Source organism: Camelus dromedarius, chromosome 16 (assembly GCF_036321535.1).
Source record: "Camelus dromedarius isolate mCamDro1 chromosome 16, mCamDro1.pat, whole genome shotgun sequence".
Taxonomy (NCBI): domain Eukaryota; kingdom Metazoa; phylum Chordata; class Mammalia; order Artiodactyla; family Camelidae; genus Camelus; species Camelus dromedarius.
Window position 1 is genome coordinate 39839961 of NC_087451.1, and position 15638 is coordinate 39855598.

The 15638-nt window shown below is 50.4% G+C and overlaps 1 protein-coding gene across 4 annotated transcripts in view; it reads left to right on the plus strand.

Moving 5' to 3' along the window:
• Positions 1-15638, plus strand: part of ERN1 (endoplasmic reticulum to nucleus signaling 1) — a 104054-nt gene that overhangs the window by 61727 nt on the left and 26689 nt on the right. For 3 of the 4 annotated variants that reach the window (XM_064495668.1, XM_064495670.1, XM_064495671.1), the window contains 10 exons: positions 43-310; positions 1060-1150; positions 1361-1550; positions 2342-2441; positions 2666-2865; positions 5777-5924; positions 6980-7107; positions 9597-9720; positions 10150-10217; positions 10679-15403. In XM_064495668.1, coding sequence (XP_064351738.1) covers positions 43-310; positions 1060-1150; positions 1361-1550; positions 2342-2441; positions 2666-2865; positions 5777-5924; positions 6980-7107; positions 9597-9720; positions 10150-10217; positions 10679-10891 — 1530 coding nt within the window. In that variant the 3' untranslated portion in view covers positions 10892-15403. Of the gene's footprint in view, positions 1-42; positions 311-1059; positions 1151-1360; positions 1551-2341; positions 2442-2665; positions 2866-5776; positions 5925-6979; positions 7108-9596; positions 9721-10149; positions 10218-10678; positions 15404-15638 lie in introns of those variants that run through there. The other variant, XM_064495669.1, reaches the window with a different exon arrangement.

The window sequence follows — 15638 nt, forward strand, 5'->3', positions numbered from 1 at the left end:
AGGAGTGGCTGCACTAGTCTGGTTGTGTGTTTCCCTTCCCAGAGCATGCGTCAGCAGCGGCAGCTCCAGCACCAGCAGCTCCAGAAGGAACTGGAGAAAATCCAGCTCCTGCAGCAGCAGCAGCTGCCCTTCCACCCACCTGGAGACGCGGCTCCAGACGTCGAGCTCCTGGACTTATCCGGCCAGTACTCTGAGAGCTCGGGCACCAGCAGCCCCAACACATCCCCCCGAGCCTCCAACCACTCGCTCCACTCCAGCGGCTCTACCTCCAAGGCTGGTACCGGCCCCTTCCTGGAGCAGGACGACGAGGGTAACATGAGCTGCCATTTTGGTGCTGTTTCCTCTTTTGTTGTATCACCACCTGAGCGCCATAACCCTCCTGCCCTTCTAGGAATCTCCATATCCCACGGGTTCCCCAAGTTCCCTCCTACGTCCCTCCCACTCTGGGGCTGGGCTTCTGCCCCATCCCATGGCCTCTCCACCTCAGTGGGCCTTCTGGGAGCCACCTTGGCCCTCCCTCCATCTTGCTTCACACGGGCTGAGAATCTCTGCAGACCAGAGGTGCACTGGCCTTCTGGCTTGAGAGCATCCCCGAGGCCGGCCAGCGGTCAAGTGTAACAGTGCAGCTGCTGATCCATTCTCCTCCAGGAGGTTGGCTCAGGCCGGCTGTCAGGGCCGATATTCTGAAGGGACTGATGCAGACCTAGTGCAGGAGACCTCAGGTCCTCAGGCTCAGGCTGGAGACCCTGCTACTGGTCGCTCCATTTCACACATCCACCGTCGCTACCTGAATGTTTCAGGTGCAAACCTTTATGTGGACCTGTAGAGAGCTCCTGTCTTCCGACTTCCATTCTCACAGTCATTAATGTGAAGGCAGGACCAGAGGTCAGGGGCAGGGGGAGGAGGTGGCCCCGGTGTGAATGTACCAGGGCCCTGGGGCGTGAAGCCTCCGAAGTCCTATCCCTTAACCTGAGCTCAGGAAGCTAATAGCCGTTCTAACCTCAAGGTTGTTAAGGTTATGTTTGTTTAAAACAACCGCTTTTTCCTGTCTTGTCCCAGATGAGGAAACCAGCATGGTGATGGTTGGGAAAATCTCATTCTGTCCGAAGGATGTCCTGGGCCACGGAGCTGAGGGCACAATTGTGTACCGGTGAGTGAATCAGAGAGCTCTGTGCCTTCACCACCTCACAGTTGAGCTCCCAGCAGCCACAGGGGCACAGCAAGGTCCTAGTGATGAGCAGACAGGAGAGTTCCTCCAGGAAGAGAAGTGATGGCCACAGGGCCATGGGTCCAGGGGTCTCCTTGTGTTTCCACAGCCTATGTGCATCTCCAGACCCATCCTCCGCTCCTTGTCCCACAGGGGCATGTTTGACAACCGCGACGTGGCGGTCAAGAGGATCCTCCCCGAGTGTTTCAGTTTTGCAGACCGTGAGGTCCAGCTGCTGCGAGAATCTGACGAGCACCCGAACGTGATCCGTTACTTCTGCACCGAGCGGGACCGGCAGTTCCAGTACATCGCCATTGAGCTGTGCGCGGCCACCCTGCAGGAGGTGGGTGCCCCCAGGTCACTACCACCGCAGCCTCCCTTCTGGCAGCTGGGGCCTGGTTTTAGGGACTGCTGGGTGATTTCTTTCTCTCTGTCTCCTTTTATTAACTTTATTGAAATTACAATACGGTGTACTCATTTTAAATATCCGATTTGATGCATTTGACAAGGGTATGTACCTGTTTAACCACAAACAGTGGAAATGTCGAGAATTTTCACCACCCCAACTTTAACTGTGCAGTCCCCTCAACTGCCTGGGGCGGCCTTCATTTGCAGTTGGCACCTCTCTCCCTCTTGGCCTCCAGGAAACCCAGTCCATTCTTCTTCCCATCACTGGTCAGGGCTGGTGTGGCCTAAGAGGATGCTGCTTGATAACTCAAGTCATTAAAATCATCCATCGAACCCCTTTTACTTGGTTTCCAGGCTGTGAAACTGTTTCAGTATCATTTGGCTTCACTGTAGGTTTCCCTGTATGAGGCAATGAACTTGGGTTTCTTGACTTCTTATCATCTCACCCGTAAACTAGTAAGCAGAGCTTTGCTTGTTTAAGTTCGCCTATGACTTTAGGAGCAAGTCTGCTGGAAAATGGGGATTTGGACAAAGAATTTTATCAGTGAAACTTGCTATTTCTTTCTTAAAATGTGATCAAAGAAAATGAGCTGACTCACTATCAAATGTTAATTAAAGCAGAAACCTTCAGGCAGGATTTTTCTGAATAAAATGGAATCACTTAAAAAGAAGGGAGAGAAAGGGGTATGCTAGGGTGCCGTGACCCAGCCTCTGTGTCCCTTGCAGTACGTGGAGCAGAAGGACTTCTCCCACCTCGGCCTGGAGCCCATCACCCTGCTGCAGCAGACCACGTCGGGCCTGGCGCACCTGCACTCCCTCAACATCGGTGAGAGGCCTGCCCTTACCAAGGCTGTGGTCCAGGTCAGGTAGTGACTTGCTCAGGTGGGCCTTGCCTCTGTCGAAGCTCTTGGCTACATTGCTGGTGTCCCATTTGTGTAAGAACTTAAGGGGGACTTAACCCATTTGAAAACCAAAACCTGGGTCCGAGGAGGGCGCATCCCCATTACAGAAGGAGGCCAAACACCAGGCTGACGTGGAGTTCTGCATTAGTTCACAGAGACCTGAAGCCCCACAACATCCTCCTCTCCATGCCCAATGCACACGGCAGGATCAAGGCCATGATCTCCGACTTCGGCCTCTGCAAGAAGCTGGCAGTGGGCAGGCACAGCTTCAGCCGCCGTTCAGGGGTGCCCGGTACAGAAGGCTGGATCGCCCCGGAGATGCTGAGCGAAGACTGCAAGGAAAACCCCGTGAGTAGAGGACGCAGCTGTGTGAAAACCGCAGAACCAGCCTTTTGGGCCTTCAGGAGTCAGAGCCTCCAGCCCCAGGCATGGGGCCGGGCGCTCGCTGCCGGAGAGGGACGTTTCTTTACAAAGAGCTTCTCTCTAAACAGCCCTCCTGTTCAGATGTATGAAAAGGGCGAATGTGGGCAGCTGTCTGTTTACCCTACTCTCCCAATCACTTTCCCCATTTTGGGAACCTGGGAAATCATGACTCACGTAAGGTGAGCAAACTTGGAGTTTTCATTCTTTCTTTAAATTTGTTTTTCTTTTGACAACATTCTATTTTAAGATTTTTTTTTTGGCATACAGAAAATTGAGAACAATGAACACCTCTTTACCTCTAACTAGATTCAACATTTGTCAATATTTTTCGCTTTCTTTCTCTCTGATCCTGAACCATTTGAATATGTGGCCTGCCTCCGAACCCTTTACCCTTAAATATTCAGCATGCATCTCCCCAGAACAAGTACATTCTACTTCCTCACCACCGCACTGTTCTCACACGTCAGCCATTAATGTTGTTTTCCGTGATCGTTTATTAGCTGACATTTTTCTGTAAAGAAGAGCTTTATTTCTATCCCCTTTCCTCTCTATTTTTTAAAAATCACTGTGGAGTCATGGATTTTAAAAACAGTAGTATAATCCACTATAGTCTTTACTGTTTTCGTTCCTATTCCTTTTGGTACTTAAACTGTTCCAGACTTGGCTAACAGGAACCCCTTCAAGCTGGCTTTTGCATCCTTTTGCTGAGAGCCCAGTGTGTTAGAGCACCTTGCTTTCTAGCTCAGACTTTGGAGAATTATCTGGCAGTTCCCTGATCAGACCTGCATGGGATCAGCCACCCTAAAATAGATTAGATACAGTGGAGTCCTCTTTTTTGGTGGGGGGAGGTAATTAGGTTTATTTATTTATTTATTTATTTATTTATTTATTTATTTATTTATTTATTTATTTATTTAATAGAGCTACTGGGGATTGAACCCAAGACCTCATGCATGCAAAGCACACGCTCTACCACTGAGCCATACCCTCCCCCCAGAGCCCTCTTATCTTACCAGTTCACTGGGGACCAGCAGCTGGTCATTAATCAAAAAAGTCAGTTACGATAAAGAATCATGAGAAAATACATACACACCTTAAACATTTTCTTTTAACTTTCAATACTGTGATTCTTGAAGTGATAGAAATCTCTGATGTAAGTCAAGGTCTTTCCTTCAAATTTGGGTCCAACTGAATGGAGTTGTTCCCTTTCTCTTTTGCGCAAAGCACATTCACATGCTTCCTGTGACTTCTAGATGGAGATTAGACGTTTCAAACACCTCCTGAGTGATCTGAGAGCGGAAGCCTAGCCTCCAGCTATTTACTCAGCTTACAGCTGCGTCTCCCACATCGAAGTCCACCGGAATTTTTGTAACAACTCCCTTGTATCGAGTCTTTCCGAAGATTGACCTTACCTCAGACTTGGTGGCACATGCATTTTATCAGCTTATGGGGTATTTAAATCACAAGAACAAGTGGTAGAAGTGAGTCTGGGAAAGAACATAACAGCATAAAGCCGAGCAGGTGGGGGCAGAGGGACCCAGGCATGCAGGACAAGAGCCCCCAAGTCAGCGGTGAGGATGCTGGGGACGTCAGGCAGCATCAGGCAGCATGAAATGTGGAAACGGGGAGTACTAAGGACCCAGTGAGTAGGTGGGACGTGGCAGTCAGGTAAGAGCTTCCATGGTGGTGGACTTGTTCCTCCTGTACTGAATCTATCACCGACCGAAGGAAAATTCTGCGGTAGAGCTAAGATGATGGGGCTTGGGAATTGAGACCTGCATCTTGTCCTGGTTTCTCACTGTCCAGCTGTGACCCTGCACTTGTCACTGCCACATTCCATCTATGACTTCATCTGGGGATGGTTACGTTTGCTCTGCTTGCCTCTCAGGACTCTTGTGAGGGTGAGCGACAGTAAGTAGGGTGTCATTAAGGTGAGTTTTCTACACTCTGGGCTTCCTCTCACTAGCACCTCACTTGGTCTGGTGGAGAATCCGAGTGGTGGAGCCCCGCAGCAGGGACCCACGCTGTGCCCAGGAGACCCCCGGTTTACACCCCAAGTAGACAGGCCAGAGGTCACACACACACGTTCCACCTGTAGACACGGGATGGCTTCACGGGATAAGTAAGAGCTGTTATCAAATGTCAAAATGAACTCACTGGAAACTTGTCAAATAAACTCTCTCTCTGGGGTTGTTTTTGCACCAAAAATTGCTGTTTCTATTTCGTTTATTAATGAAGTTTTAAGACTGGTCCTGTGTGGCACCGTGCTAGTCCCTGGGGGTCCGACAGGGAAGCCAACACACCAACATCCTTGCCTGCAAGGAGTTCCATGCTCGCTGGGTAAACAGTAACTAACAGAGAGGTCGGTTTGCAAACTAAGTTCCTGCTGCTCCATTCTTTGGCCATTGAATAAACCTGTGCTGTTCCAGTCCCACCACTCCCACCCAAACCACCGAAAAAAGGAATAATAGCAGCTAGGAGAGAGAGTCCTGTGGGCCCGGCACTGGTGCGAGTCCCCATTTCCACAGATTAGCTCATTCAGGCTTCACAAGAGCCCCGTGAGGTTATCCTCATCTTATCGTCATGAATGGCGAGGCGCAGAGTCAGTGGCAGAGCCGGCGTCCCAGGCGGTCTTCCCCAGGGCCCAGTTCTCCCCTGGGAGCACCAGCACATGCAGGGGGCCCTGCACTGCTCTGAGCAATTGCAACACATTAGCCAGTTCTCCGAAAACACCTTCAAGGTGGCAGAAGCAGCAGCAACACCCCCTGCTCTCCCTGCTGAGCAAGAATGAGATTCCTCCACCTGACGGCCTCTCATGCACCATGTTTCTTTTCAGACCTACACGGTGGACATCTTCTCTGCGGGCTGCGTCTTTTACTACGTGATATCTGAGGGCAGCCACCCCTTTGGCAAGTCCCTGCAGCGGCAGGCCAACATCCTCCTGGGCGCCTACAGCCTCGACTGCCTGCAGCCCGAGAAGCACGGTGAGCGGCGGCGGGCGGGAGGGTCAGGATGGTGCCCGCTCTGTGTCCCCGGAGGCGCTTCTTCCCAGCTGCTCTCCCGGGGGCCTCCGTGAACCGACAACCCGGTCGGAGGCTGGTGGAGGGCGGGGTAGGGGATCCTTGGAGGGCTGCCTTCTAGAGCCGAGCAGCTCCGAGGTCCGTTCAGGTCACACGATGACCCGAGCAAGGCCTCTGTTTTCCAGCTTGTGACTTGTGAGGGTTAAAAAAACAGTCTGAGGTCCCTCCCTGCCCTGGCAGTTGAGGAGACGGAATGTCCATGCTCCTTAAACCGGACTCACGTGTGGGCCTGCGGTCAGCATTTGTGGCCTGGGCTTGGGGCGGACAAGCTGGGTCGTTGCTCTCCAGGGACGTGGGCCAACAGGTGTTTCTCCCTGACTTCAGTGTTTCTTGCATTATCATCGGGCCTGGTAACCACGGTTGGCATTTTAATATATTCTCTTCACACAGGCACCTCACTGCTGCCTTTTTAAAAAAAGTACAACTAATTGTTTTGTTCATGGATTACTTTCCCTTTATCCTTGGAGACAAAACAGCTTAGCAGAAAGGCCGATAATCCCTTTATACAGCGATGAACGACTGCCGTTAATACCTTTATTTATAAATTATTTCTAGATATTGGCTATCTAGACATGTGTGTGTATTTTTGTAAAAAATGGGTTAAAACTACACGCTGTATTGCAGCACATGCATTTTTAAACTTCATCTTGAATATCTCTGCATGTTGATCCGTATTCAGCCAGAGTGTTGTTCTGGTCACTCACAGTCCAGTGAGTGGAGGCACATGGTGCCACCCGGGCCTCGGACATCGGGGTCTCCAGTCACTCCTCTCCACGAAGCGCACCGCCAGTCCTCTCCGTCAGCTGAAGTTTCGCACAAGGTCTCACTTCCGCTATTGGAATGAGTTACTTTCAGGAGCCTGGAGTCGGAGGACTTGGAGACGTTGTTGAGGTTTGGTGATTTGCTGGCAGCCGTTGGGAGGGAAGTAACGAGTTACACATGTGTTTCCTTCTCCGTAGAGGACGTCATCGCCCGCGAACTGATAGAGAAGATGATCGCAAAGGATCCTCAGAAGCGCCCGTCTGCAAAGCACGTGCTGAAACACCCGTTCTTCTGGAGCCTCGAGAAGCAGCTCCAGTTCTTCCAGGTGGAGACATTTCTTTTCTTTGTCAAAAATCTTCATTTAAACATTTTCCAGTTTTCTTCCAGAAGTTATATAGCAAAGGACGTAGCATGAAATCCGATAACTGAGAGATAACCATGGTTGACATTTTAATATATTTTCTTCGTACAGGCAGACCTTGGGGATCTTATGGTTCAGTCCCAGAGCACTGTCATAAAGCAGATATCGCAAAAGCGAGTCATACGAACTTTTTGCTTCCCTGGTGCATAAAAAAGTTACGTTTACACTATCCTGTAGTCTGTTAAGTGGGCCATAGCATTATATCTAAAAAATAATGTACATATTTTAATTGAAAAATACATTATTGCTAAAAAATGCTGATCATCATCAGAGCCTTCGGCGAGTCGTAGTCTTTTTGCAGTAGTAACATCACTGATCACAGATTACAGATCACCAAAACAGGTATAACAGTAATGAAGTTTGAAATATTGTGAGAATTAGCAAAATGTGACACAGAGACATGAAGTGAGCAATTGCTGTTGGGAAAATGGCACCAACAGACTTGCTGATGCAGGGTTGCCACAAACCTTCAATTTGTTTTAAACAGAAAAAAGCAGTATCTGTGAAGGGCACTGGAATGAAGTGTGCCTATATATATAAATGTGTGATTAGGGTCAACTTGTACATATAGTTTTGTGTTCTTTTTAAAATTTATATAATATTTAAGTATTTTTCCACATTAAATTTGTAAAATTTTTACAACTATAGTCTTCTGTCATAAGGGTGAACCATAATTTAAAAACTATATTATGAGAACATTCAAATACACAAGTACAAAAGTAGAGGAAATACTATAATGGACTCTCATTTATCAGCCAGCTTCAACAATTATTAACTCAACCTCTGCCCTCTCTCCACCCCGTCTGACCCCAGATTATTTGTAAGCAAACCTCAGGCATCATATAATTTCATTCAAGTTTCATGAATATAAACATTCCCTTACTTTGGATTTTTTTTTTCTATCATCTTTTACTCAGTCTTTGCCCAGATTTCTTTTTCCTTCAGATAGATTCTGAGAGGTTACGTAATAGGGTCATCAAATATGCTCTCCGCTGGTGCTTTGACTATTCTGAGGCTTTGTGATTCTGCCTGATGGCTTTGTGAAAAGATGACATGTTTCTGAAAGTTTTCCCTGGTGTGAGTTCACCAAAACTCATCCCAGCGCATCCTTCCCAACGCACCAGCTCTGAAAGGCAGGCACTGGGGCAGTGCTTTTCCTCCTGGGCCTGGGCCAGAGCAGAGCTTGGATTTGGAAGTGACTGTCAGGCTGTCCCAGAGGCTGACTAGAGCTGTGGCCATGGTGGGGCCCCCAGGATGTAAGCTCCTTGAGGGCAGGAGCATCTGATTTCCGGATTTATCACTGTGTTCCTACTGCCTGGGGTACTGCCTGGTCACTATTTGGATGGATTGGGAGGGTGACGCTTCAATGCTGTTCCCCATGGCAGCAGTGGGTACGTATAACAAAGAGCAAGATTGATCACTGTGTCCCACGGGATGTAACATGAAATTTCTAAGGTCAGATGCCTTCAAGAGGCCTCCAAAACCTAGCCGAGTCACTTTGATGATGACAAGATGTCGAACAGAAATAAAACTCACACACAGGGACCTTTCCCCTATGAGGGGTTAGGACGTAAAATCTTAGTATCTCCAAGTCACATGTCCTGGCTTCCGTCCATGTCACCAGCTGTACCAGCTTTGCAGCTGAGAACCATGTGTCCCCAGCGTGCCCGAATTAACCATCAATCCCCTCAAAGGCTTTCCTTTCACAATTGCAAGTTAGATGGTCAGATGACCTGGCTTTGTCTCCACTGCAGAAAGAGAAGACTGCGGTCCACATGAGACCGCTGAGCGTTTCCTCAGCTGTCGGTGGAGCTGCCCTCTGGTGGGGGCTCGGAGAGGTCCATGCTCAGATGTGTCCCTCAGACACGGGGCAGGATTTATGTCCAGGGCTGAGGCCCCTGGAGCCCACGCTCTTGTCACCAGCATCCTCCCCTAAAAGACATCTGGCTTCACCTGTCTTTTCTGATTGTTTGTATGAGGAGTGACAGCCCTCCCTGAGGCATGGATTGGAGCATGTCCGGTGTCAGTGGGTAGACAAAAGTCACAGGAAAGAAGTCAGAATGGACTGTTTTTGGTTTTGTTTTTGGAGCCTTGACGAAGATAGATAAGACAAGGGGTTCTATGTGGACTCTGGTGCATGTGAAGCACGGTCAAGGCCTTGCGCATCTGTGTACAGCTGTGCGTCTCTGGTGGCTGCTCCTTGGAGAGCAGCAGACGTGGCGGCCCCGGGGGCAGCATTAGCGGACGGCAGGGAGATGGCAGGATGCTTGTCACCCAGCTCTGGGCCTGAGACTCACACAGCAGTGACCAGTTGGCTGCTTCAGTGTGCCTGTCCCTGGCTCTCAGCACCTCCGCACACTGACCGTCACCTGTCGCCCTTGTTTCCCTCACAGGACGTGAGTGACCGAATAGAGAAGGAGTCCCTGGACGGCCCGATAGTGAAGCAGCTGGAGCGGGGCGGGCGGGCCGTGGTGAAGATGGACTGGAGGGAGAACATCACTGTCCCCCTGCAGACAGGTGATCCACGGAGCCCTGGGCCTCTGGGTTGGCGAGGTGTTTGAATAGCAGCAGCCGTTTCTGAGAAGGACATGTGGAAATGGCAACTCCAGGCAGCTGGGGCTCCAAAGGCCACTTCTGGGGTTGAGGCTTTTCTGTGGTTTGGATACCGATCAGACTGTTACTCTGATGGGTGTTCCGTTTGGTCTCTCAGAGTGACAGGTTAGTGACAGGCTGTCAGTGGTCATTTCCGGTCACAGGATCTATCAGGAGGTGGAATTCGAACTCACACTGCTGCTCTCGGGTTCAGTCTGGGAGATGCTCCGGTGCCCTGAGAAGATGGAGTTAGGTCTTGTTTCAGTCTGATTGCTTAATCCCCAGGAGCCCCAGAAATTGTTTTCTTTTGAAAGCTGTGTATTTGTTACATCGCATTCCTTGTGTTTTTCCTAGATCTGCGTAAATTCAGAACGTATAAAGGCGGCTCCGTCCGAGACCTCCTCCGGGCCATGAGAAATAAGGTGAGGGCCATGAGCGCTGGGCGGGCGGGGCCTGCAGCACAGCTGCCTCCTCCTCGTGTCCCTCCTCTGTGGGCCCCTCCATCCACACTGGAATCGTGACCTCAAGAGGCTGGGAGGCTTTGGCCGCAATGGAAAAATTAGAGGCTGTTTGTCCCCTAAGTGGATTTTCCCTTCAGGGGTGTTGAGGTGGGGGGTTATGCTCTGGGAAGCGGGCTCTCTGGTGCCCCCTACCGGCCCCAGGAGGCTCCCTCTCCCGGACCTCCCCGCCCTGGGCCTGGCCAGGCCCCACCCCGCCTCGGAGCCCCGCCCCTTGCCCCCAGGACGGGAAGAGGCCTGGGAGCAGATGGGTTGTTCCTTTACCGAGACCCAGCTAACGTTCTGTCTGCCTTGAATAAGAGGCTCCTGCCAGCGTTCAGCGGGCTTCCTCACCGCTGACTCCGGTGTCTGTGTCCCGTCTGCAGAAGCACCACTACCGGGAGCTCCCCGAGGAGGTGCGGGAGACGCTGGGCTCCCTCCCCGACGACTTCGTGCGCTACTTCACCGCCCGCTTCCCCCACCTCCTCTTGCACACCTACCGGGCCATGGAGCTGTGCTGCCACGAGAGACCCTTCCAGCCCTACTACTCCCTCGAGCGCCCGGAGTCCCGGCCCCCCATGACTCCAGACGCCCTCTGAGCCGGGCGGCCTCCGTTCTGGTGGCCCCGGCTGTGACTGAGGGCCTGGTCTCCACGGGCCTCACTTAGCCTGACGCCTCCCAGCTTAGCAGGGAGACCAGGCTCCGAAGCCAAGTGCCTTGAGCTGGCCGCTCTGCAGCCGGCAAAGGAGGGTGCTGACCCATGCTGACCTGCGAGGGACCTGGGAAGACGTTGGCCCTGAAAGCTTTACAAAGGCGTGGACGTCTGCAAAGGAGGGCCGGTCCCAGAAGCAGCAAGAGGAGCACCCTCAGCCTTCTCCGGGATAAACTTGCTTCACAACTTGCGTTTCTTTTTAAAATTCCTGTTTGATGTCAACCTATGGGCCTTCAAGGAAGAGATGAGGGTATCCTCAGTGTTGCCTGCGTGCTGGGACCAGGAGCATCTCTCTTGGACCAGCTAGGCCGAGATGCACCAAATGCAGCCTCTGCTAGAAGCAGGGCTCGAGAGGTGAGGGTGCCTGGGAGGAAGGAGAAGGATGTTCACAGGGTGTTGTCCCCGGATTCGGAGATGCCTCACCGATCACAGATGCGCCCACAGTTTATGAGGTCACTGTAACCAGTGTTTCCTCGGGAGCAGGGAGAGGCTTGAACATGGGGGGGCATGATGTCAGGATAGGTCAGCACTGCGCGCTGGAAGGTGAGGCCGAGCCTGCGGATCTCTCCGAATCGAAGAGGGCTCTCTGTCCTGAGGCAGCTGTGGCCTAGCACACAGGTGTCCTGAATGGTGGCCTTTGGTAGATTCATGTGCTGGGCCACCTGGGGATGTTTAGGAGCATTTGGGGGCAAGAGGTAGTAAGTCCCCTGGCCACCAAGGAGAGCAGCTCAGAACCAGGCAGGTACAGGCCTTAGGACTGGAGAGGAGCAGGCCAAAGGGACATTCGGCCACCCAGGGAGAGCCCTGGTCAGCAGGTAAGCTTTGAGGCTGCTCTGTCCCTGGGGCCAGCAGGACAGGCCAGGGGGTTGAGAGCCGAGGCCAGGGTCACCACATGCTTCGTGGACAGGCTTCTATGTTTCTCTCAGCAGATTTTAATGACTTTATATTTTGATCATAGTGTAGAATGCTACATAAGCGTGAGATCAACTTCACTTGAAGCTTACTCATGAGGAAGTAATGCAAGAAATATGACATATCTTCTATTTTATGTGGTACCCACAGACCCGTTCCCCTCCAGAAAGAGTGTTCATACGCAGAACATTCTCTGATGCTGAAGAGTTAAATGTTATAGCAACACTATATGCATGTGTGAAATAACTTCAAAGTAATATTTCTAAATTATGTCAATACCATGGGGTTTTTCCCCCTAAAATTAATATAATTTTTAACTTCAGTTTCAGTCAAAAATTTCTGTCTTCTCTACCGAGAGCCTTAGAAGTTAAATGCAATCAGGGTACCAGTAAGGAAACATTTTCCGTATACTTTCTGCAGCCAGGGGAATGGATCATTGCAGTTCTGTCCTGGTGAACTGAGACTCCACTCAGCTACTGTCGAGGTTTGCTGACTGACAGAGAAATCACTGTTTCTTCTTCTTGTGAGATGTTTCTGCTGGTGTATTTGAATGAAGGCTGTTCCTCAAAAACGCTCATTCTGCCTTCAGAGAACTCAGTTCCCTTCCTTTCCTAATACCTAACGTCACTCTTTCTTCTCCTTTAATGTTATCCTACATCTTTAAACCGCATCAGTTACCTCTCTTAGACCTTGGACCCCGGCATCCTCTGTGGGTCCTGTGGTGTCTTGTGCACACCGTCCGTTTTCCAGGAACACAGCCAGCCGGTCTTCCTCTCCCCGCTCTGACTCCCCGAGCCAGCGCCTGCCCCTCCCCGCTGTCCTCCATCCTGCTCTGCAGGTCTCTCAGCTGCCCGCTGGCTAGAGGCTGAGCCAGTCCAAGCTGAGTGACTTAAAGGAACACGCCAGCTCTCCACGAGGTTGGGGGGCAGCTGCCTTGCCTTCTCCCTGCTGCTGAATGTTGTCTCTCGGGGGGAGCCAGGTCATTCCCCGCAGCCCAGGATTTGTGTCAGCTCCCTGTTTTGGCCCAGCTCGTCTCCAGAACAACTTTTTAAAAAAATGCCTTTTCTGCTTATCACACTAGTTTTTAAGCATGCAACTTTCTCAAACTCATTTATACAGAGTATTTCCTTTGAGCGCTCACTGTGTCAGCTGGGCAGGACGCAGGTGAACAGAACAGGCAAAAGCTCTGTTTCATAAGAGCCGATGAGACAGAGAGAGAGAGAGAGAGAGAGAGAGAAAGAGCAGTGAGTAAATGTCAGCGCCGCCAAGAAAACTCGGGAGTGGGGGGAGGAGGAGGAAGGGCGTGCCCTGGGGGTTTGCACCCATCACATCTGGCCAGGTTGCCTTCTGTCCTTTTTCCCTCTGTCACCGATAGGAACCCTGTCCCCTGCCTTTAGGTGGTGTGAAGAGTTCTCATGTGGGCACTTGTCATGGGAACACCTTGGGCAGCATGTGGCGTATCCTGTTCTGGTTTCTAGAATTCTGGTTTCCTGTTGTGCTTGGTGCAGGGGGAAGGTATCTTTGTTTTGCTAGAAGAGGGTTCTGCTGCCTGCTGCGTCCTGTCACAGCTGAACTGTTTGATCTTTAGTAAGGTTCCTGGAAAGCTGTTTGACTTCTTAGAGGTACACCATCGTATTTTTTAAGACAGATTTTAGTCGCATCTGTTAGGAATCCCAGGGACGCCGTAATTTGTTTAAATCTCGCGTGGAGCCTTGTATTGACTCTGCCTTTGGCGCACCTGCCAGAATTCTCTTGTTGCTTCTTGAGTCCTTTTAACTTCAGTTTTCGAACAGCTCGACGGGTCACTAGGCACCAGAGCGTTTGCACTTTTGGGAATCGTTGCTGTTATTTGATAAGTCACTAAACTACCTGGAGGCTGAGGTATAAGATCCTGGGTGCAAAGGTCCTCTCCCACCTCCCCGTCACTCACTCAGTTCCTTGTCCTCATAGGTTCTTCCCAGGGAGATGTCACTCCGACCCATTACATGTGTCATAGTGGAAGATCCCCAGGTTAGTGGGTCCAGCAAAGTACTTCCCTTCCACCAAGTCTAGAAGGGTCCTTAGCAGAGTTCACCCTGATCCTGTGGGTGAGGTTTTGTGTGAATGCAATTCGTTTGTCACTGAGATCTTCCTCACTCATTCAAGAGATGAGCTGGTGGCTGATCTGACCGCTCCCGCCGATGTGGTTGTAGGGCCTTCTCCTCTTGGCCACTTTCGTCTCAGCATTTGGACTCTGACCAAGCCTGGGTTTCCCGGGGCTGTTCTCATCCTGCATCTCTGTTCATCGGACCCTCAGCCTTGAGGGCCTCCAGGAAGGTGGGCTGGTTCCACTTCCGCAGCCTTCTCAGGCTGGAAGGCAGACCTCAGTACATCTGTAAAGAACCTCTTCAAATTCTCTTCAGCATTCTCTCTGCTCATGCAGTTTCTGAAACCCCTCTTCTTCCTATTCCGCAATGTTTCTTTTCCTTGGCCACCCTTCACCGTCCTGAGCAGTCGTTTCAGCTGACCGTGGCCTGGCGCATCGACCTTGCGTGGAAGGAAGTCACCAGGTGTCCTGTCCAGATGAGCCAGAATCCCAACTGCCAGGGCTGGACCTTATCTTTTAAACCACAGGGTCTACTCTTCCTATACTTGGTTTTCTTTCTGAAACAGTGATTTCCCATGAGTAACTGCTTCTGATTTTTGTGTCGGCACTTTAATCCTCTCTGTATTCATTGGAAAACCACAGACAGCATGTGCGATGAGCCGCCCCCTGGAGCAGCCTTAACGGACACTTCCAGCCAAAGTCCCCACCCCGCTCGCCTCACCCGGGCTGTGTGTCTGGCAGGTACAGTATTCCTTTTCAGTAACCCAAAAGCTGTGACGCGGCAGTCCCCACCTACCTAGAAAGCATTACCAGTCAACTCCGCAGCACTCTCAGATGCAGACCTTATGTAGTGTTCCTTTTGCAATCACCTATTTATTTAACCTATTTATATTTATTTAATTTTTACTCTGAATTGTATCCAGTGACAATTGCACTTGCTTAAAGCACATCAGATTTGTTTTGGACAACACCCCTGACCATTTTAAAACTGGAAAAGGAAAAATTATACTGTATCCTTCCATGGGATGGACGCCTTACAGTAGTTTTGTCATTGAAGGGTGAATAATTTGGTCAGGGTAAAAATACTAATTTTTGAGTGATTTTTAAAAAAAATTCTGTGCCATTGTGTCTTCTCTGTGAACGGTTAATTGTTTAATGGATATGTGTTAATTGTGTGATACAATCCTCTTTGTGGAACCTAAAACCCTCTTTTTAGCTTTATATTTTATAAACTGCCAGATTGTACAATTTTATGTATTTTTAAAGCTTGATGATGTGAGGGTAATTATCTAAGTTAAACGGCCTATTTTTGTACCTCTTGTACAGTTTTATAATTCTGTTGATTGATGAAGGCATCTTCTGTTGAGCCAACCACAAATAAAGGTAGTTTTAGATTTGGAAGCCAGCTGCATCTTCTTACAGACTTTCCCACCCCTCTCAGACCAGGGGCTGCTCTTGGCTGGCATCCCGGTAGGGGTTTGGCTGGCAAAGCAGGGGGAGGACAAAGGGGAGGGTGTGCTTGCCTGCTGGTGTCATGGCAGGACCCGGGCTGGAAAGCCCTCCTTCGTTTCTGTGGGCAAAGGTTCCTTGAAACACTGCAGCAAGTCCCCCAGAGTATCGATTCCAGGGGCTGAAT